The sequence below is a fragment of the Anser cygnoides genome, chromosome 3, assembly GCF_040182565.1.
Source record: "Anser cygnoides isolate HZ-2024a breed goose chromosome 3, Taihu_goose_T2T_genome, whole genome shotgun sequence".
Lineage (NCBI taxonomy): Eukaryota > Metazoa > Chordata > Aves > Anseriformes > Anatidae > Anser > Anser cygnoides.
This window is the reverse complement of record NC_089875.1, coordinates 22,031,242-22,055,901: the sequence shown is the minus strand read 5'-3', so window position 1 is coordinate 22,055,901 and position 24,660 is coordinate 22,031,242. Positions and strand designations below refer to the sequence as shown.

Sequence of the window (24,660 nt, the reverse complement as noted above, 5' to 3'; positions counted from 1 at the left end):
AAGTCAGATATGATATAAAGGTGAGAAAAGCCTCTTCTGTGTGGGTTAGTCCATGAGCCCATGGCTGTTTCCACTGAAGAACAATGTTGATTCAATCAGTAAAACACAGGCAAATTGTAGCATGGCAACACATAGTTTGAATCCAGTGGTAGAATTATAGAATCATAGAATGGCTTGGTTTGGAAGGAGCCTTGAAGATCATCTAGTTTCAAGCCCCCTGCCATGACCAGGGACACTTTCCACTAGATCTGGTAGCCCAGGGCTCTATCCAACCTGGCCTCGAACACTTCCAGAGATGGGGCATCCACAATTTCTCTGTGCAGCCTGTTACAGTGCTTCACCACCTTCTGAGTAAAGAATTTCCTCCTAACTTCTAACCTAAATCTCTCCTCTTTCAGATTGAAACCATTGCCCCTTGTCCTATCACAATATACCCATTTAAAAAGTCATTCACCATCTTTTCTATAAGCCCCCTGTAAGTACTGAAAGGCTGCAATGAGGTTGCCCCAGAGCCTTCACTTCTCTAGGCTAAACATGGAAGAGAAAATTTAAAGATAGCATGGAGTTCAAAATAATGTACAAGAAGTTCTGAAGTCATTGTAAGCGTTCAAAGTCAAGCTGGCATTAAACATGTATGTATGAGGTACATAAAGCAGAAGTTCAGCAGACTGTGCAAACTGAAAAAATCTTCAGAAGAGATAGAAAGACAGTGTATGTCTACCTCAAAAATATCAGATATTCACTGGCAAAAGCTACATGTCTGGAAAAATATCCACTCATCATCAACTGAGGAACATAAAGGTCTCAAAGGTTTATAAATATTGGTCATATTCCCAGCAGGTTTAGATAATAAGGTGGCAAATGCTCTTTTGCCATTTTGTGGGACATCTCTGCCGTATTACCTCAGAGATCTCCATTACTTTATGAGAGAGGAAAAAGGTTATCTGCAACATATGCTGACATCAACTGAAATCAAAATCCAGACCATGACAGTTAAGGAAGGGAGCTGGGCAACTAAACAATTGATGCAGAACATGTAGAAACTTTTGTAATTACTGACACACAGCTAGTTGATGCAAAAGTACAGGAACTACTTCATACTGAGAGGATGTCTCTTGGTCTCCACATGGAAAACACAAAAAGAGTAATAAGTAATTTCAACTGGTTAATTTTATCTTTAATTTCTCCTATTTTTCATTGATTTAAAATTGGAACTTAGGAATTCTCCCTCTGATGAATCAGGATGATACTCAGTTTTATCAGATCTTCTCTTTGAAATCTCAGATGACTTTTTTGTTGTTTTTTCCAAAAAGACAAAAGCAGTCACATTTCCTTGTTTTACATACCACATACATTTTTTTCCTTAAAACAAATTTGTGTCAAAGAATTATATTCTGAAAGCAAGCACTAGTTCTATAAATAAAGAACATACACATAAAATATTTGACCAAAAAGAGACACTGAAAACTGTTACCTGAGGTTTCCGTCTGCCAATAGGTGGCAGGGATTCTCCAGCATGGAAAGTTGGAGGCCTTGTACAAGTTGGCCAGTCGTAGAGTTCATCTCTGAAGGGACTCTTCACTTGCTGCCGCCTGTGGCTCAGTGGCTTTGACTGCCGGAGCAGCAGTTCCATTGGATCTGGGGATTTTCTGAACGGCGAATTATATATGCCTGCAATCTGAGTAGAAAATGGGTTTACCTTTGACTTCAACTAACTTACAGTTGCAGTTACAAAAGTGTTTAAGTAGGATAGTGTAATGTATAATCTGTATTTTAGCCCTCCCAATGGGTATAATTTTCATTTTATTCAAGCAAGAAATACACAGCTGATTTTCGTGGACCTCAAACCCTCTTTTCTTTTGGTCACATCTTTCCTCTTCCACAGTAATAGTCAAAGAAATGTACCATTTTTTCCTTAAAAATAAATTAAATTGTACAAACTTACAACTAGGTTTAAAGACAAGTATTATACTTGTTTTGAAATATAAACTTGAGTTTATGTTTCTTTAAAAGCCATTTTAAATTACTATGCATAACAGAAATAAAAATATGTATTACTTATTATTTCTAAGCACATACGTGCTAAAATAAATATCCATACAAGGAAAAAGATAACTTTTGTCCCTTTAGACACTGTGCTAGCTAACTCACAGTGTGGCATAAGACAATTGAAATTACAACATTTTTAAAAATAAAACTGAGAGACTGGCTACAGGGAAACACAAGAACATTTATTGAATACCAAAAAATAGTAACTGTTTTTTTGCAGCAAAACGTCTTATTACATTTCTTTAACCATTCACATTTATTTAGTTTTATTAGTATAAAAGCTGAAAAACAAAAAATTAAGATTAAAAAATGTGAATTGTGAATTGAACTAAAAATTTACATTCTTCATTTAATTTTGTTTCATTTTTTTTCAGCACAAAGAAACAATACGCTATTACATCAGTAGTGTGATGTAATATAATAATTACTAATATAAAGCATACATTTCAAATTCTTAGCTAGTAATCTCTGTCATTAACAGTCTGTGAATATCTGGCAAGACAAAATTATATGACAGACTGGTCCTAAATCATTCTGAATGATGATCATTCTACATTCCTAGAAATGTAGGAATTTTATCAGTTGTATATAAACACTCAAACATATGTGAGTTTACTGAATAAGTTATGAACAGTAAAGTATCCATTCTAGTTAATAATTACTATGTGCTAAACATGAGAATTGGTGTACCAGATTGCACAAAGCAACTAAATTTCCAATAAAACAGATGAGATGCTTAAAAAACATTGTCTAAATAAGTAAATAAATAAATAAATAAACTGTTTTGCTTTAAGGAAAATTGTATTTTCTGTAACAGTATACAGTATAACAGACTTTGAAGGTAGATCAGTTTTGTTCAGTTATATCATGTTTTGCGTTTATCATATTTATTTGTTATGAAGCATTGAATAAACATAGAATAAAAAAGACATCAGTCACTGGTTGTTCCTTTAGTTTTCAGGATGTCAACTATAATGGCAGAGATCCATGCTTCAAATAGCAGACAAGCAGGATTGGTGGGGTGACTGCAAAATTGCAGGTCCTTCTGTGTGATCTGTAAAATCCAGCTATATTTCAAGGTTTGGTTCTACACCTCTTGCTCTTATTCGCCTAAACATCTCATAAACTTGCAGATTCTCCTTATGATTTATTTTTTGTTGTATTTCATCCATTACCTTGTTACAATTTTCGTATCAGTGCAGCACAGTTTTGCTTGTGAACATCCAGTGACATGCAAGTCTTCCATAAGCACAAGTTCCATATGTTGTCTCAGGCTTTTTTGAACTATTGAATGCATTCCCGCTACATATTTGTTATGCAAGTTATCTCATATATAAAATGACACAGTCAAGGTCTTCCAAACAAATTAGATTCCATGCTGGAGCTATACAAACCAACCATGGTCATATAGCTCTTCACCCATTAGTCCTACCATGGCCAACGGATCTGTCTATACTATGAATTTTTGCCTTTATTTTGCTGATGACGGTAAAATAGAAAAATAATTGTCTGTGATTACCATCTTTGCACATTTCACTGAATTTCACTGTACTGATACTTTATCTTTCTACCCATTCCTATATCCTCTGTGTTTAGTAGTTGTATCCTGACTAATGTGGAGAGTACCTTCTACATTCTAGCCAAGCCACATGTCTGCAGAGGGCCCCAGGTAGTGAGAAAGATACTGCTCTTTTACTGTACATCTGCAGCACACATTTTATAGAAAACTACAATATCAATGAAAATACAAATGTTTTCCATGAGAAAAACATCTCCTTGCTCACCACTGAGAATCAGGATGATCTGGAATAAACCATTCTGCCATAAAAATGGCATGCTGAAGTTTCATTCATGGATTTGTTAATCAGTAGGAAATCCTGATCAGGGCTACCTAAAATTTACACAGCTTTTTAAGACGTCTAAAAATAAAATAAAATAAAATAAAATAAAATAAAATAAAATAAAAAAAATAAAATAAAAAGTAAAATCAAATAAATAAAATAAAAAATAAAATAAAATCATAAAATAAAAATGCTGAAAAGCAAATTGGTTAGGAAAATTTAACAGAAGAAAATTTAGATTTCTTCAGTCACATAGCACAAGATTGTTTCTTGTTTGTTTCCACAAAGAATAAAAATACAACATCTTAAATATTTCAAACATTTTTTCTCTAAAGAAATACAGGCGAGAATAACTTTAAAGTAATGTTTATTTGGGCTCTGAGAAATGGCATGACTTCTATCATTCACATTTAGAGAAGTATTAACGGACCTATGAGTATAATGGCTTTTTGGAATGGCATTTCATAATCCATATTGAGATACTATGTATGTTCTTGACATTTCTTTGTTTAAACATTTGGCAATAGAGAAATCTGTATTCAGAGTTCAAACACTGAAATGCAGTGCACAAATAGGATTGGCTTTCAGCACTTCTAATGACACCAAAATTAGCCATAATAGCTTTGGGAACCCACTGATTCAGTGTCATTTGGATTATTATTTCTGAAGAGGTGCCTGAACAAAGAGTCATCTTGTGTTGTTCTTTTTTTCATATATTATCAGGTTAAACATACATAAATAGTGTATCAACTATGAAAACAGATTTGCAGTTTTAGTGAGGCACATTAGTGAGGGCAGCTAGACACTTTGCAAGATGTTGCTTCTACAGTTGAAGCTCTTTGTGAGATCTGGGTCAAAATTAATTACGAAGTGCATTTTAACTAATGATTTTTCAAGCAATCCTGTTAATTACTTTACATTTTAATTATATATGTTCAAGTATTCAAACAGACAGATAGCAGAGCAATCAGCAGAGTTCATATCTGGACGGATAAAATTAATACTAATTTACTCTAAAATCCCCAAGGTTTGTGGCTAGGTTTTAAGCCTAGATTTAAAATGGGCGAAGTTTGGTAGCAGAGACAAGGGGATGAGTTTGGTTTTACTTTCTAGTTCAGACCAATCTCTGGCAAAATTCATTCACTTTAAAATATCTCTGCAAATCAGAGTCTTATTTTTGTGACTTCTTGCTTATGTGTTGTGTGCTGACGGATGTGCTATTCCTTCTACCCTTTGCAGGAAGATAGCAGTGTGCAGAAATCTTAAGAATCTGGAGGATCTAAGCCTTTGATACTTAATAATTTTTCATATCTTCTTGAGACCAGTACAATATATTAAAAGCATTATTTCACCTTTTCACTGCTTTAATGCAATATCCTCTCAACTACAAAACCATTGTAGTTAATACTGCTTTTTCAGCGGTAGAAAAGTATCTGTCTTGAGATACTACTCCATACTTTGGAATCAAAGTATGAGGTAGATTTTGATTTTCTTCACTTTTAGTCCATACAAAAATATGCTACCCTCCCAAATATTATGACAGGTTACAAAAAGTACCTCTTCTGTAGTGAGTATGACACATTTTTCTGTACCCATGTTCTTCACAACTAAGAAGGTCCTCTGTCAAAGACTGCTTTCTGAGACTCCATTTCCAGGAACGTTTTTCTGAAGTGACAAACACTATGGGGAAATCTGTGCTACTGTTAAAAATACTGCAACTGAGTTATTTGCAGTACTGTCATGCTGACTTCCAACTCAATAAGACCAAAGAAATCTCAGGAGGGGACTCTGCTAATAGCTTCTTACTGACCTCCTTACATCAGGCTCTTCTGCTGAATGGTGGCCCAATGGTGAATATGGCAAATGAGGTGTGAAAGCACAGATTTTTGTATTTTTTTTCTTTTTCTTTTTTTTATAAGACTATGGTTCTGATTCGTCAAGGGAAAAGAGAGAGAGAGAGAGAGAGAGAGAGAGAAAGAGAAATGAGTTATACAATAGATATATATTTCCCCTAGAATTCTCTGCCTCAGACCTTCCATCATGGAAACCCAAGCATGACCTGGAATATTAATTGTGTCAGGTCAAGCATACTGGCAAATGTATCATTTGTTACCCAGTCATCCTTAGCATTACATTAATATTTTGAATCATTTTGCATTTCTAACACTCTATCATTTAGTTTTCTCTCAATCATTTTCTTATTTTTATAATTAATGGTGGCATATAAAGAAAAAAAAATCAGAAAATAGATATTAATTTAATGATGGAAGGAAAAGAAATCAAGGAAAAATGTGTGGGTGTGTGTGTTTTAAATATTCTGTATCTCTTCCACCTCTTATCCTAATCTTAGTCTATACTGTAGCATATGCATTTTTGTCTTTTCCTGTTTATCATTTCCATAAGCAGAGAAAAATTTAACTGTTACTTAACAGCTACTGTTCTGAAAATAATCACACCTGCAAAATTAAAAATCAATGACGTTGAGCTGAAGAGTAAATGTAAGCATGAAGTTAACCGAAAATGTATCCTCCCTCATGTATTTTAAATATATTTTACTGTAATTCAAGTATTCAACTAAACTATAATAAAGGTATGCTCTGTTTTAATTATTTTTCCATATCAACTCTGAAAGTATGAAATAATGAACATATGTCATGAATATAAATGTTTCTTTTAGCATTCATTTATTTCTGAAAAAAAAAAATACCTTTGAGGGAGGAAGCCTTTTCAAGCAACTGCCACAGTAAGAATCTAAATAAGGTTCTACTTTCTCAGTCTGCTCTTTTAATAAGGAGTTAAATGACTCCTTCTTCAAAATGCATATAAGGAGACAGAAAATACTTCAACAACATAAGGAATTAACTTTAAAATCCTTTTTTCTCCAATATATTTTGTATTAAAAAAAAATAATAATAATCTAAGCAAGCTGAGAGAAGAGGTAAGAGATCTTTAAAAGCCATAAAAGTAAAAGCATGAAGGAGAGCTGTGAATGAAATATTTGCTAGAGAAGGGATTGCTGAATCAACACTGACCAATGCACTTCATCATAATTATCAGGACATACTACTGCCAGGGGATTTATAAAAATCCCACTCAGCAAATAATTGCCCTGCTGTTAGGAGATAGTCGGAGTGTTAACACACTGTCACAGTCCAGCGTTTAGTAAGATATTCAACATTCAATTACTCTTGCTGAGAACTAAAAGGAAACATGATCATTTCTCAGCTACTGCAGTTATGCTTCCACATGAATTCCAGAGAACAATCTTGTTAATCCCCAGATATAGTTTCTCTAGGAGGTAAAAGAAATACCTCAAAACATTAATGATTCACAAGGAAAAAAAATGTTTAAATGATGCTGCAGCAACATCTGTAAGAAAATGAATTTAAAACTTTTAAATAACTAGTTTATTACAGGCTGTCAAAATTTTCCTTAAATTAAGAAAATAAAGGGATAACATCTTTAATATAAAATGTACTGGGGAAATAGTCATCTATTAAAATTCTGTAAATAATATCCTAGTAGCAAGTATAATAAAATGATGTCCACTAAATCAAATCTGAAACATCAAAATATTTAAACCACGTGACAGTGTCTTCTCCTAGGAGTAATCTGTGACTTTGTGATTAATATGGACATACTTTTATATGAGAATTAATAGATATAGCATAAGCATTATTCAGATATTGGGAAAAAAATCCCTGTTCCGGTTCAACATTCCAATTCAAAAGAAAATTTCCTTACTATGGCTAACAATAGAAAAAAATGTCACCCATCCAGTAAAATATACAAATGCCAGTTTAGTGCTCACTGACCTAATGCTAGTCCTTGGGCCTGATCCTGTAACACTTATAAAATCATACTCAGGAATTGTATCTAAATAAGAATTGGAGGACCTTACCTGTTATTATAGATAAGGTATTTTAGTTTTGTTTGAGATAGAGTTTTACGTAAAGACTGAAGAATTCATAAATGAGTGATGAGTACTGTATATTCTTTCAAGTGGGATTAATTACCTGTCTTCTGCCTAATATATATTCTGTTTAAACAGAGTAATAGAAGCATTAATTATTGTTATTCTGCTTTCAGATTTTAAAGCTTAGTTCAGTCCTCTTCATCTGTGAAATGTTTTCTTGATATCAAAATAATAGTACAACCACATTTTAAATGCACGTTTGTAAGTAAAACAAGCTGCAATTCTATGGACTATACAAAGAGGTGTCAAGGAAACATTCAAGTCCCTTGTTCTGGCCACAGATCATAAAATCAACCTCTAAACCTGCTGACACTAAGCTCTGTTGCAGGAAGCAGAACTGTAATTGAGTCTCCAAATAGGTAAGAACTGCTTGGGTTTAGGCAACAAGATAAAAGATAAACAAACTCTTAGCTTAATGCATGGATCACTATGTCACGATATCCAAAACACGGCAGCCAAACAAATGCTGAGGCATCCCAAAAATGTATTCATCTTTCACTGATTGACTCTATGACCACGGCTTGTTCCGTCAAACCTAATTCTTATGCAGGCTCTTGATGACTTGACTAGATCAGGAATAATAATTTGCATGAGTGAGTGATGGCATGGGAAACAATACTCATGATGAAGATACAAAACAGAGACATTCAAAGTTTTTTTATTGACTTCTCATGTTACTTCTAACTGATTTCAAATAAGCAATTTTAACTTACTTAATGACTTTATTTTAGAAATAAGAATGGGAAATTCCATTAGTGTTATCATTTGTTCTTTAAGTGCTAGAGTGAATATAGGATCACGTACAAATTCTAGGAACCTCTAGAATCAACCTGCTTCTACAACTACCCACTGTAAATGGAAGTTGAAGAATAATCTCTGAAAGTAGTTTCATTCTTCTGTGTCTCAATAACCGCATGTGAAAACACAGTGTATATTTCCTTACTGCACAGGAATATTTTGAGGCTAAAATTATTTATACTCATGAGAAGTTTCAAAGAACCTTGACACACTTATGTAAATGTGACATTATTTATGTCTTTAACATTAAATTTTCATCAGTTATCATTGTGATAATGCAAAAGATTAGCTTTATGGGAAAAAAAAAGCAACTTGAAAATCACTGCTTTTCTTACTGGATAGAGAAAAATTCTTGTAATTATACCATTCTGAATTTGAATCTTTGAATTTGGAACACTAGAGGTTACCTAGGGCAAGTATATCAAAAGACTGGAGAACCTCTACTTGATAGATAGAAATAGAAATCATGGAAATTTACTTTGTTTAACAACAACAACAAAAAAAAAAGGCAAAAAAAAAAGCAAGAGAATACATTCACTTCTCAAAAACAAACAAACAAAAAACACACAACCAAATGATGTAACGTTTAATTGATTTTCATTGTTCCTTATGTCTGTTGCATTGTGTTTACATGTGAATCTTCCCTTACTGATACAGGTTTATTCTGACAGATTTATTAAACAAATTGCTGCAGTAAACCTATACGATAAGACAATTATTAAAACCTCAAAAAGTGGCAGTATGTTTAATAAAGCACTCTTCAATGACACCAATAAATGATGAAGTGAAGGGAGGTTTAATGAATGGTCCTAGTATTGTAAACAGGAAAGAACAAAGAAGAGGGAACCAAGCCATGTTAGTTAGATTAGTACAGTCAGAAATGAGTAGAAATGAGTGATGTGATAACAAAACAAACAAAGAGATCAACATTTTCTTAAAAGACTGTTGAAACAGAAAAACTGGAAGCAAAGAAAACATAAAATAAAGGTAAGAAAACAAACAATATACGAGGGAAGATATACAGTTCTCATGATGCCCATTGCAGGATAAATGCATTTCCCAAATTAACACTATATATTAGATACTAAAAAGCATTGAAAATTGAATTGAATATTGAAACAGTGCAAGTTAATGAAAGAACTTTACTATCATACTATTCACTTGCCTAAGAAATGAAAAGCAACAGAATTGGTGTGTACATCACTCATCTTGAAGCCTCATTAAAGCAAGGATACCATCAGTGCCACTTAACCAATAAGAAGGTTTGCTGTTGATAAATGTACGGCATTTTATCTTCATGACTTCTCCCATGCCATCCTTAACTTCCCTCTACTTATGCACTCATCTCTTATTTAGCATCTACTTCTTCTGCTATTATAGGTTCAAAAGTTACCTCAAGAAGACCGCACTTCACATCAAACTTGTATACAGACCAGTTGGACAACTACGCATCATGCAACTGTATCCCAATAACTGTTTCAGGAACATCAGTGGAGCTCCAGTCTGTGCAAGTGGGAGCGAATGTGGCTCTGTGTGTGAGCTATTTAGTTCATATTTGTACTGTTGTAATTTCCCTGCAATACAGATTCTTTCTTAAATGTTTGTATCACAACATACACAAAGCCCCCATTCAATATATAACTCCCTCATCATTTTTCTGACCCTGCAGCAATCCAACCCTTTTGCCACCTCAATTGACAGTAAAACACAAAATGTGGTCATGTTTTTTCTAAGTTCTCAGCATGTACACTTTTGATAGAACACACAGCTTGTCCTTTAAACTCTGCCATTAATCCTACCCACAGGAGTAGAGCAATAATTTTGTTGCCCAGAAAAAACACAGAAACACAGATTATGCAATTCAGATGCTGAAAAAGACAGTTTATGTAGAGGGACCTTCTAGCTAGTGGATTTTTAAATCACTAATTCTGAATACAGAGATCTCTAACACATGCTTAGTATGAGTGACATGCCTTGTAACAAGCTATTTAACAGCAGCTCTGGGAAATATCGCCATACCTACATGGACAAACCTTTATACAACTCAGTTGTAGGTCTTTGCATGGGATCAATAACAAAAAAAGAACTCCAACTTTACATACTATTGTGTATTAAGTTCTTCCTAACAACAGATAGTTTTCCAATGTAAAATCTTTCTCATTTCTTTGGACAGTAAATTACTGCCAAATTTTCTTGCTGGTATTAAAGTAGAAGGTATCTCAAATGATTTTATAATAAGCAGCCTCAAGGAAAAATAGAGAATGTAGTGCTGCTGCAGAACATGGCTAAAATTATTAAATTTGTTCTATTTTTAAGTTCTTTCACTCACTATCTCTACAAAATAGAATGAGAATGTCTTTTTTTTTTTTTTTTTTTTTTAACAGGGGAGTGTGTGAAAGGGAGAAATTGGAAACACTTTCACTTAGCATTTGCACTAAAATAAGACTTTTGTGAAGAGTGAATGGGAAGGACCCAGTTTTAGGGAGTGGTGGAAACTGCTATTTTCAAATACTTTTCACTGATACTCAGGAGAAATACACCTGGAATAGTGCATAGCCATCTAATTCTTATAGAAGGTAGGTCACTGGATTTGTTGAACCTCAGTTGGTTCACATGGGCCCACTTCTCAGGCTCGTCCAGGTCTGTTTGGATGGCATCCCTTCCTTCAGTTGCATAAATTGCACCACTCAGCTTGGTGTCATCTGTAAACTTGCTGATGGTGCACTCAATCTCATTGTCTATGTCACCGATAATGAACAGCATCAATTCCAAGACAGACCCCTGAGGAGCACCACTTGTCACGAGCCTCCAGCTGGACATAGAGCCATTGACCACCACTGTCTGCGTGCTACCTTCAAGTCAGTTCCTTATCCAATGAATGGTCCACTCTTCAAGTCCATCTCTCTCCAATTTTGTTCCAAGTATTCCTAGAATGAGTAATCCCAAAGGGCAAGAGCTGGGCTCTTGTCTAAGAGACAAGTCTAAGTGAACTAAACATTTCTGAGTGTGCATACAAATAATTTTTTGAGTTCAGAAACATTGGGAATAACCCTCTAGATATAAATATTTCTTTGTTCAGGTACAATGCCTTCCAGAAAAACAGCTCAGTTACTGGTCACTTCCAGTCTACCCTACTTTGTCCTTCTTTTTGACAGGAACATTAAACAGCATTAACTGATATTCTTTACAAGCAAACTGAGATTGTAGGTGTGTATAGTGTCCCTTGAGGCACAAGAGTTGAATTATTTTCCTACAGTGATACCTGTGAATACAGTGATACAACTGGTTTCCAAGATGGAAGTGAATATACAAAGAAGGCTTGCTGATCTAACATACCTGTCAGAAATACTGTAAGAAGGATTTAATGTACATTGAAAATCCTCTGGAAAGAATATTTTATAAAAACAGAACACTGTAGCATAAAGTGCTTTATATACTAATGCCATTAAAATGTAGCTGCAAGTCTGCCTGAAAGCTAGGAAAGCTCACTCTTTCCTCTTTAATTTAAATGGGATTTTTTATGGTGCAAGCTTTGGAAAGTAGTGAGAAACACCTGACTTCTTGGCAGAGAAGTGATGAGTAATTAAACATCCATGGATAGGTGGGGACGTTCAGTGATTGGGGCACCTACATTAAAAAAAAATTAACCATTTTAGTTCATCTTCAGGAAGTATTAGTACTTATAATGAATGATAATTTAATCCCCTGAATGTTTTAGAGACAGGATAATAAAATTACAACAGTAAAGAGGGAGGAAATAAAATGTAAAAGGTAAGAGCTAATTCATTCTTCATGCTAGCTCAGTCCTTGGCCTTTCCTGAACAGACACTGCCAATAGTAACAAATTATGTATAATCATTTTGTGATGTGGACTGTTCACTCGGGACTAAACTCAAATGACCAAACTTGCAGCCTTGTCTCTTAAACTGTGCATCTGAAGATCAAAGGCCAGTGCTTTATCCACTGAATCCTCACCTTTATAAGAATAAAACTGCCAGGTGTCCAGAGACAGAGTTGGTGTCAGTGTCATTTTAGACCAATTGTTTTTCAAGTTCTTACAGGACAGTGCATTATGTTAGAAGCATTTTAATTAGTTGTGCCTTCTGAATATTCATTACTCTGCTCCAGGAAGAATTTTGTGGCTTTCATTTTTCCTCACTTAGCACATTTACACATAATATAAGTGCAGTAATTTCAATAGAACGAACTCCTGATTTCCTGTACTGTAAAAAGGGGACACATATACTCAATGTAATGTTAATGAATTGCAACCTCTGTTGGCAGGAAAAATGTAATTAATAGAAACAATACAGTTATCAAATTTATGATAACTTAGCATTGAATTGAATTTAAATACAGAGTTAAAAATATTTTTATTATATGAATTGACAAACAGGAAATAAAGACTGATGCAATTGATAAAAGTTATATAATTTTGAGTTCTACATTAACTACAGAAAATCAAAACAAAAGTTCTGAAAAAAAAAAAAGCTAAAATGTAACTTTGTAGCATATTTTTGCTTTATACAAAAAAAAAGCCCTAATCCTAACTCCATGGAAGTCTGATAAATGACTCCCATTATCCCAAAGTGGAATTGCTTATGGAACATGAGTGTTACTCAGAGTAGGAGCAGCAAACTCCTGGAAAGTATTATCTCAGTCCAGACTAGTTCTATTAAAAATACTTATTTATTTTACAGCATCAGCTGCTATATCACTACAAGTCATCTTTTTCAGTGTATGAGGACAATGGGGATAAATACGCAGCAAATACCAGCCACATTTCTAAGCACATTAGCCTTGACTCAGCAGAAAGATAACGAGACACTCCAGCAGGCACTGAGAACTGGAGGAAATACTACAGTCCAAAAAGATAACACATCTTTTTACTGGCACCTATTGAAGAAATGCAATAGATACATATATTTTTTTAATCTTTAAAACAGTAAAGACCTACTATTACACATGGACTTTATTTTTCTCTTGCAGCTCTAAATGACCAAGTTGCTTATGACCAGTATCTGTTCATAAACTGCCAAATGATATCAGAGAAAATTACCAACCCTACTAAAGAGGGAGGAGAGTGATGGACTTTATTGTTGCTTGGAGTGGAAGAGGAAATCAGCAGACACTCATGAAATGGTGGAGAAAGAATAAGGCACTTTGCAATTGCATGTTCCCCTATGACAGAATACCAGAGACAGTATATGCTGTGAAATCAGCATGCTGCAAAACAATACTGCAATGAGAATGAGTCAACTTGGTCTTCAAAGGAAGCACAATCCAAGGGCTAGTGTTGTGGGCTTATGTTCTTTCTGTTGAAGTTACTCTTTCTCTGAGAATCCTCAGGAGAGAAAGGAACTGGAGGAATACAGAGGCAAAAGCTCTGTAAAATTTCCTTTAATAATCCATAAATGGAAAGCTCTACAACAAACGTCCTTCAACTACAGAAAATGGGAGAGTGTTCTTGGCTTGTCATTATATTGCTCCAATGCCTCATTTTATCACTTTTCCCTAGATACATGCTGCTGGCCACTGTCAGAGATAGGATGCTGGGCCAAGAGATTCTTCATCTTGACTCAGATGAGTCTTCAAATTGATCAGGGTCCAAGAGAAAGAAGATTCTGCTATATATAAGTCAAGAGTCTGGGTAGGCATACACACACAACTGCACAATTCATGTTTTTCAATGTCTCAATACTTAATGCATTCAGTGAGAAGATCCCACAGTATGGAGGACCAATATTAGCTCATCTAATCTCAGCAGGTTTTATCACAGAACATGAAATCCAGTTTTGGAAACAAGTCCACCAGCCAGAGCAATGGTAAGCTGAAATGATATGTATAACACCACATTCTTAATAATGTCAAAGCAGGTTTTGCAACTGTGTGACAAAGGCTTCAAGCTTTTGTAGACATTATATGACAAAGAACTTTTGCATTCTGGACTAGTTTTACATTCATTTTTCTCTTAAAAAAGGTAAGATCTTAGATTCTTGTTTAAGAATTTTTGGAAAATTATAACAGAATACATTTATCTGATTAGAAGCGCAGAGGAAAGTTGGAGAGAAGACAATTAAATTCTCTTTTATTTCACCCAGTACATTTGCCTATATGGAAAAAAATAAAGAGTAAAGAGAAAAGATCTTTTGCACCTCTAATTCTAATACTTTTCTCAGTGACAGAAGGAATGATAACAGCGAAAGGTTTTTTTAAGCTGTGAGGCTCAGAAGACTGTTTCCATAGAGTCTTTTCCCAATCTCAGTGACTTAAAAAGACACACATCACTCTGCTCCTTCCACCACTTCTCCTGCTCTGGATCCTTCCACTTACCACTGCCTTCTCCTCACCACAACACTATGGACTTGCAGGTCCTCTACCTGGGTAGTAGTGCTAACAGCAGCTACACACTTGTTTTCACTCAGAATCAGACTCACCTCTGTAGTGCGCCCTGGCAGCCAGGAGGGCCAACCACATCCTGGGGTGCATCAAGCACGGCATTGCTAGTCGGTTGAGGGAAGTGATTGTCCTGCTTTACTCTGCGCTGGTGCGGCCTCACCTCGAGTACTGTGTGCAGTTCTGGGCACCACAGTACAAGAACGACATTAAATTGTTGGAGAGTGTCCAGAGGAGGGCAACAAAGATGGTAAAGGGCCTAGAGGGGAAGACGTATGAGAAGCAGCTGAGGTCACTGGGCCTGTTCAGCCTGGAGAGGAGGAGGCTGAGGGGAGACCTCATCGCAGTCTACAGCTTCCTCGTGAGGGGGAGTGAAGAGGCAGGTGACCTATTCTCCATAAACACCAGTGATAGGACAAGTGGGAACGGTGTTAAGCTGAGGCAGGAGAAGTTTAGGCTGGACATCAGGAAGAGGTTCTTCACCAAGAGGGTGGTCGCACACTGGAACAGGATCCACAGTGAAGTAGTCACTGCACCAAGCCTGTCTGAATTTAAGAAGAGATTGGACTGTGCACTTAGTCACATGGTCCAAACTTTTGGGTAGACCTGTGCGGTATCAAGAGTTGGACTTGATGATCCCTATGGGTCCCTTCTAACTTGGGATATTCTATGATTCTATGATCATTGCTTGGTCCATCTACAGTTACTTAAACAATACATGTCAGTATTCTAGCTTGATGTTGGTTCTCTGGAGTTATTCTATCATATATTAATCATCATTTTAAGGCAATGACCTGAATTTCCAAAATTTGTATCAAATGCTAACGATAGGAATCACTCCACCACAATGCAACAAATGAGGGCTCTTTGTACCAACTTCTCAGCCATTCTGTGCTTCTACAGTGTGCCATCAATGTATTCAGTGATTCCATCTTTTGTTGACCTTACAGGGAGTTTGTCAGCACTTTGCAAAGGATAGCCCTTCTTACAAATGTTAGCCTTTTTTGTATGACAAAGAACAGAAGGTATTCAATTACAGTGAGTTTTTTGAATACACAGACAGGAACACAAGGGATATATATTGATGATCTGTATAGATTAACTTATTTATAATAGAAAACCACATTAGATATCTAGTTCATTTATTAGTGACAACTGAAAAAAAGGGTCATTACTACTGCAGTGGAAAGTGCACATTGTGATTATGGAATAATAATAATTAAAAAAAAAATCTTATTTTTAAGTTTTGTGTCTCAACAAGAACTTGTAACTCATTCATTATATGACAGATAAAATCGATGAAAAAGATAAACAGAAATAGATCTGCACTGTTATTTCTATTGTGTTACCAATAATAAGTGACAAGAAATATTCTGAACAAAGTCAAAGGCTTGTTAAACTTGTACTGTAATTTTTATTATGTTCATCATAAAGTCAGAATTTATCACACTGTTAAGCTAAAAATGGAAAAGGAAAATGTTGCTACGTATATAAATAAATTTTAAAATTTGAAATAGAGGATGTTATTTTTAAAAACAGAATTTTATTTGGAAGCCTCATGTTGCCACCTCAGATTTATTTCTTGCTGTATTTTACACTAGAATCTCTTGCAAAAAGCAACCAGTAGGTGGAGTAGACAACCTAATTTATCACCTGATAATTTGACTTTCATAATTATGTTCCCATAATTATGTAGGAGAAATTTTCTTCAAACAAAAGAAGCTCATGTGAGTCAGATATTACTTGGCTAGTTACTGAAGCTACTCACATATGTAGCAAACTGATTAAAATCTCAATGTTTTATAACCATGAAGTTTTAGATCTCATACTTTATTTCTCCAGACATTATTTGGCAACTAACTTAGTTTAAATCAAATAAAAAATTCCTTTCTTTTTTTTCAAGCCAATTCTTACACTTGTTAAGAGCATTACATTTTTGTTGTATGGGTATTGCTGGAACTACAGGGGGGGAAAAAAAAAAGAAAAGAAAAAAGAAAAAAAAGCTGTTTCTTATTAAAGCCAAGAAACAATTTTTTGTGCTTTGAAGTTGTCAGGATACATAGAAAATTCTACTTTCACAGAAAGACAAACAGTAATTCTATGGCAGCAAATTAATATTATTACTGTTAGTAATTATTGATTATGCAAATAACCAAACTTGTTTAGCTTTCTTTTCTTTAAAATTCTTTGCTAAAATAATTCTTTAATTCAAATGAACAGAGTATGTGTAGTAAAATGCTTGTGTAAATACAGTGTATTTGTATAAGTAGCAATAGGAAATAACCATATTTGGTAAGTTTCCATGGCAAAATAAATTCAGTTGCTTGCAAAAAATATGGGAATATTGTAAAGTGTAGTATAAGAGTTTACACTTTTTATAAATAAATCATTTCCCTTAATGTCACTGTTTCATAGCAATGGAACTCAGTACACACACACACACAAAAGAAAAAAAAAAAGTAAAAAAGTTAAAAAGAGTAAAAAAAAAAAAGTGAAGAACTGTAAATAAAACAACTTAAATGTAGGTATGCCTATATAATATTTTATAGGAAGATCAAACTCCTTTTGGTTAAGATTAAAGTGTGCACACACTTATTCTGCTCATATTTGGAGCTGACTAGAAGCTGTGTAATTGCTTTAATTCTACAGCTAATATACCATGCCTCACAACAGGGCTAATTAGTTTGGGTTCAGCCCCATGTTATAACTCCAGTTTGGCTTGGAAAGTAATCAAAGCAAGCTCACATCTTTCTATAAAAAGACTATGAGTACCAGTAACCTATACAATAACTATGTGTACCTGGTACCAATAACAGCAAATAATGCATACTAATTCAGAGCTCGATATCCATTTATTTCTCTCTCTCTCTCTCTCTTTTTTTTTTTTTTCCTTTATAAAGGTAACAGTTTCTGGAAGAAATAAATGTTTTAATGGGAAGCTAACATAAGAAAACAAAAAAATAACACGCTGACTTCATAGGCCATGCTGTTATATAACTACTATACACCCCTGTATACTTATGACACTAGCATTTGTAAGATTTACTTTTGGAAATGTAAAATAATGCTATAAATTAGAAATTGGCACAGCCTTATATATGTATTTACAATCTGTGGAATAAGAAGAGCAAATTTTGCATTCAATAAAGGATTCATAAACTTTAAAGACAGAAGGGATCACTGCTACATCATGCAGTGCTACATGCTTGATCATCTCCCTGTTTAACCTGTGACATATTTCTGAGATGGGTTTGTGGGCTTCAGCTTGTAGGGAGTGGAAATTGATACATCTTTCTTTACTAAAATTGAGGAGCAATAACTTCTTAATTCCTTTCTGTCCATAAGTAAACACACTTTTCTCCATGCCTGTAGTAAAATAAAAAGATTCACAACTATAGGATATATTTGAAACTATTATTGCAAATACAGATTTTTTTATTGCTGTCCATATAACTTGTCTGAATATCTGTAGCCTTGATCCCTGAAATGGCTCAGCTCCATCACTATGCAAACTTTAGCAGATCATCTGCACAACTAATTGGGCTTTAGTTGATACATAACTCTACAATAAATCCAGTTCATCAGCCTCCTCTTTTCATTTACTATGTCCTCTGCTTACAAATGATATTGTTTCCTTTACTCACTCAGAAGTGTTGACTTTTGCTGCCTGGTTGTACTGATACAATGAATGGACCTTGCTCAGTAATCCAGTTAACTGTCCTCTGAAGACAGCAAGATGCAGTTGCAGTTAGGTCAGAACAGCAGTGATATTGAGAGCAAAATGCCAGTAGCAGACCATCAAAACTGTAAATTCTGCAACAAAATAATTTGCCCTGTATCTTAGGAAGATATCAAATTCTATGACTACATAGAATTGTGGAATACATAGCTTGATTACAACAATTACTTCATATATACGTATGCTGTTTTTCACATTTTTTGTAGGCGTTCCTTTGATTTACATTCATTCATGTTTTAAAGTACTACCTTAGAAAAAAGATGGTTCTTGGAGCATAGTTCTGTGATAAAGGAAAAATTTTGTGGGCTCCGAGTCATACACACAAAACATCTTAGCAAGCAAAACCAAGTATATTTTTGTTCTGCAAAATACTGCTAATTAAATTCTAATTCTGCAAAATTGAAACCCAAATTCATCAGATCATAATAGTAACTGATGCCTGCTACTGCAGTCCTCCAGGTGAATGGCTGAAATATGGGCCTGCTTGCTATTCCTTAAAAATACATTACAGTTTGCTAAGCCAGTATTATCAGAAGTGAACTAATTTTACTCTAATTCTATTAGATCACAAGTCTTCCAATGTCTCTAACAACCTAATTTTTGTGCTCCAGGTAAACATATTGATGTTTACTTATTTGGTTTACATAAATTGCTCATACATAATTTCAGTTACTAACAAACTCCCTTGACAAAACCTGTTCAGAAAACTTTTTATTTACTAGTATTTTACTGGGCTTTTTTTTCACATAAAATTACTTTTTTTTTTCAAATAAAATTACTTAAATTTTATTTATAAATTGATTTTTCATGACTGATATTCGGTCAGTGCAACAATATTTCTGTTAATGTATAGATTACAAATGATTCCCAAACAGTGGAAAACATTAAATTTTCTGTCAGTTACTAACATCGTATTTGTCCCGCTTTAACATTTCTTACACACAGATTATAATTAATCAGATATGAAAAGCAAGAAAAGAGTAGGAATCAACAAAAGACCACAAGTATTTAGTTCATACCAGCATACCGTGATTTCCTGTTATTCCTTATTCATGTGAAGAACAACCAATTACCAAATAATTATGGATACAAAATCTTTTTTTACAAAAGTTCACAAAAAGGGGACTAATAAAAGGTAAAACCACAAGCATTATCAATCATATTAATTTTGTATAAGATACATATACTGCCATGTTCACCTGTCTGCAAAGCAGCTTACATAAAAAACTTGAAAAATATATCACTTTTATCAATACAAAACAAATTAATCAGTAAATATTTAAAATTTATGAGGCATTTCTAGGTAAAAACAATCATTCTAAATAAGCTGATTCAGGCAGTTCTAGGAAAAGCTTTCGCTGAAAAACTGCATTTACAATCTATCTTCAAAACAAGCAGAAGACAGCACCAGTCCCAGCATTATCTCAATTAAAAAGGGGGGGGGGGGGGGGGAATGAAATCCCTTCTCAGCTTAATAACTTGTTAGTTCTTGACAAGTGCAACAACACAACAATAAGCCAGTCAAAATGAGTTTTTAAAGTGAGGTTATGCCCTTCGTGTTGTGTTATCACAGTGGCAGATCAAACTGCTGACTTGGACTCTTTCTGCCAGCAGTGCTGATGCTGCCTCTATGAAGCTGCTGTCATGGAATAGTCATGGTACCTGCTCTTGCCTATAGAAAAGCACTAAATTGAACTCGAAGTAGTGTCTTTGTGATATCTTTTCAACAAGTCATGTCCCATTCAGCCTGCTAGTTTATCTTTGTCAGGCTGGGGGCCCAAGTGGTTTGCATGAGCTGTCAGGGACAGGTATACCAACCTGCTCAGTGCTAAGGAGGTAATGCATCTTTCGGGCTTGGTATTCCTTTTCCTTTTCTTTCTTTTCCTGGTCCTTCTTTTTCTTTTCCTTTTCATTCATTTCTGCGTACTCTTGGAGTTCATTCCTATAATAAAATAACTCTGCTAATTATATGCCACTAATAAAAGACCTGATAATGTTTTATTTTACTTTAACCCTTTTATAGCTTCATAGTGATCTGCTATTATCTATTAGCAGCATACTGACATTACTGGAATGGAAAATTACAGTTCATTCAGTTCCATAGCAGCATGGATGTAACTGTGAAGGAATAGAATTAAAATGCTAAAACTCTAAACTGTACATTACAGAATCACAGATTCACAGAATCATCTAGGCTGGAAGAGACCTCCAAGATCATCTAGTCCAACCTCTGACCTAACACATTAGTTCATGTCATTTAGTTATTATTTTGAAGATTATGTCAATTTGTATTTTAATAGTTTGATAAACTTGCATTTATAGATGTCTTTTTGTTGTTATTTTTAAGAGTCATTTTAGTTTGTATTTTTCTAACAGAAGTTATTTTAATTTAGCAATGTTCCTTGAAAAAGCATCAAAATAAAAGTTGTTCACTTGTGTTTTGGCTAGTGCTTTGTGACATCTCCTTCTTATCTGCAAACAGGAGAGACATTACGGCCTGAAAAAGGATAGTAGACAAGGTTACAGTTGATATTTACTCCTAGGCCTTTGAGCCTTTTGTGAGCACATACACTTGGAGAAGAACTGGATGTAAACTTTTCATGCATGCAATGTGCTTAAGAGGAGGTTCCATAGCATCAGGTTTCTTGCACAGGTCAATTTCTACTCTGCTCTAATAGCAATGGTACAGGACACCACAAGCGACAACATAACTGCCTCAGAATACAGTGCATGGTAGAGGTTTACAAACACACAGTGCCACCGAAACAGATGGGTCTCTATTCAGTAGGTCATAGGAAATTTTGTTGTACAAGAACGAAGGAACTGTAGCTAATCCCAGCTTCCAAAGAATGGAGATTCTAACTGAATGTTTTGAAGACAAATGGGCATAGATTCCTCCTCAATGGCTTTTTTCATAGAAACAAAATTTTGTGCTACTTTGCATAGTGCACATGTATGGAATTCTTTTACCCAGTTCAAAAAGGACAGTTTGATTAGCATTCATTATTTTTGTTATTAAGAAATAGCTAGTTCAAATTAACCTGTGTGCCAAAGACACCAAGAATATTCAGTCAAGCATTTAGATTGTTTAAAAGTTAATTAGGTGAATAAACTCTAGTCTTTTTTGTTTGTTTGTTTGTTTAGCATGTGAGCATATGATAAAATAAAAAGCAAAGATAAATACACTGATCACATATCTGGATAATTCAAATATTTCATCAAAACAGATTATTTAGAGAGGTCCACATTAATGGTCTCACTTGTTTCAATGGATACTAAATAAGATGCTCTAGGATGAAGGCCAAATCCTGTTAAAATATGCACGTGGATAAGTTTGCTAATGTGAAAAATCCCATTGGAAAGTCATGTTACTTCTGAAAGTGTATTTAAGATTGTGAATCAGACTTATTCTAAATATTTTAATTATCATAATGTTAAATTAGTTCATCAAAATATGTGAAAGAGCAATACTTTATAAAAATGAAGACTGAAACTGCATTCTTAAAAGCAAGTTGTAATGTAGAATTTTTACATATTTAATGCTATATTTAATATATTTTTATTTTTTTTATTGACTATAGTAAGTAAAATATTAAGTATTTACACATTTTATTTCAATCATAAAAGAAAAAAATAGAATGAAAAGGAAATAAAGATTGGAAAACAAGTACAGGTCTTTCAATCTCTGGAAATATTTTTTGGTTGCAGTTTACTGTTAAAGTCTGCTAATACAATATTTCATACAAGGTTACTTATGAAGCACACTGACGTTTAAAAATCACCATGCTATGCTTTTGCAGCAGTGTAATTTTTTTCCAACATAAGATTAAATTGCAAAATAAATGAATTACTTAGAGTGGCATGGCCCCCATTTTGCCACCCTTCTCTTGAAAATTGCTTATTAATATGAAAAAAGAAGTTGGAAAATAGCCTGTTTTACTTTATGCATAGTGTTTCGGGGCCTCAAAGCCTGCAGAGCCAGACTAGCTGCACATTTTAGATTGTGTTGGCAAGCGGGTACGATGACCTTTCTGACCTGCATCTCAAGGCTATTATTAATCGCTAAGTAACCTGGTAAAGCCAAACAAATTTGTTTCCATTGAAGGGATCTCTATCTGTGTCTGAGAATTTGTGCTGTACCAAACAAACCTCATTAACTGTGTCCATTTTTGACAAAGAACTAGGAGTTGGAGAGATTGGTGACCTTTCTTTGTCCTTAAGGTACAGATTTCAGAGTCACTGCATGTAGGTACATAAGCTTTTTTACTTGGAAACTCTTTGCTCTATATCAATCATTCATAAATAAATAGATAAACAGAAACAGCACATAGTATTAACATTGTTCTTTTATTTTTTTTTGCCACTTTACTTTCAATATCAGAGCATATGATCTGTTTAACACATTTAATACTATTTCTTGTTCTTTTTTGAATATAGTCATCTGTTTAGCTTTACCACTACCTATAGCTGATGAACTGTCTATCAACATATTACCAGAGTTTATTCATGTTCTTATGTACTCGTGCACTTCTTCCAACAGTGAATATGGAAGCTTTGTTATCTAGAATACAAATTATGATGAAACCTTCCAAACAAAAATATTGATAAAAATAGAAATTCGTGTTACAAACGTAATAATAATGGGATGTAAAATGCTTCCCATCATCATTAATCCAAATTTACAAAATGATTTTGTATACTTAATATTCAGCATATGCCGAAATTAAATAGAAATCAAACATTAAATAAAAAATAATAATTGGAAATTAAATAGAAAGAATGTCTAAAATACTTGTAGAAGTTCAACACAATTCATGATCCTTTTAGATTGTACTATCATTCAAATCATCATGATCCTTTCTGGATTGTCACATCTTTTCATTAATGCTGTACCCTAACACATTTAAAAGTTTGTGGTTTTTAAGCAGTTACAAGTAATCTTCAACATACTTTTGCAGCCTATACATTTTGTCAGTTGTGCTGCAACATTTCTATCACGGATTATACTGTTCTGTAGAGATGTACAGAATATACGGACGATTCTGTCTTGGGGAAGAGAGCTCCTAAGACGATTCTTGTCTGAGAAGCAACACAAAATAAGAGGTATGTAGTGGTGCAAACATTGCTAGACTGGAAAGCATAGATGTTTTATCACAGATTTATTCTAAAGCTATTTGATATGTCTTTTGACATATTTTTATATTGACATTTTTTTGATATGTCTATTGATAGTAAATAATGTTTTCTTGGGACTATCTGATATTAGGAATACTACCTATCATGCATGATCCATAACTTTCTTGTTTGTGGACTCTCGATGCAGTTTGTTTCAGGAAGATACTTTTATGCTTCAGTGTGAAGGAGGAGAACTGAATACAGAAAAACATTTTGGCCTGCATGATTAAAGCTTCACCAAGTTTGTTGAGAGAAAAAGAGTTCTATAAATGCAAAACATGTTTTAGGTCAATTAATAATTTTGTTATTTTCATAAATAATCTGCCTTCTGCATGACTTATAGTTAGAATAGTACTGTTTATTAAACTAACTTCCAACTGAAGAAAAAATAAAGAGCAATTTATTTTAACACATAATTTTTTAATTATCTTAAAGCTTATCTAAGAAATTTAACAGCATCTTCTGCATCTTCCTACAAACTTGGCTTCCCCTACATAACAAGTCTAACCAGTGTTTCTTTCACAGAGATTTTATCGAATACCTTTGTAGAGGAAATACGTGTAAATTTTGACAAATACGGTGCTTTACCACAATCTAAAAACTGTTCAACGAGTCAGAAGACTCAGCATTTGCTAGCACAAGTTTACCATGAATTTTCTTGCAAAAAGGGAATATACTGAGTAATA

At 34.2% G+C, this 24,660-nt stretch overlaps 1 protein-coding gene across 1 annotated transcript in view; it reads right to left on the bottom strand.

Moving 5' to 3' along the window:
- Positions 1–24,660, bottom strand: part of SPATA17 (spermatogenesis associated 17) — a 79,953-nt gene that overhangs the window by 39,259 nt on the left and 16,034 nt on the right. The window contains exon 2 of the mRNA XM_066995516.1: positions 1,475–1,678. Within this exon, the coding sequence (XP_066851617.1) occupies positions 1,475–1,633 (159 nt within the window). The 5' untranslated portion in view covers positions 1,634–1,678. The remainder of the gene's footprint in view (positions 1–1,474; positions 1,679–24,660) is intronic.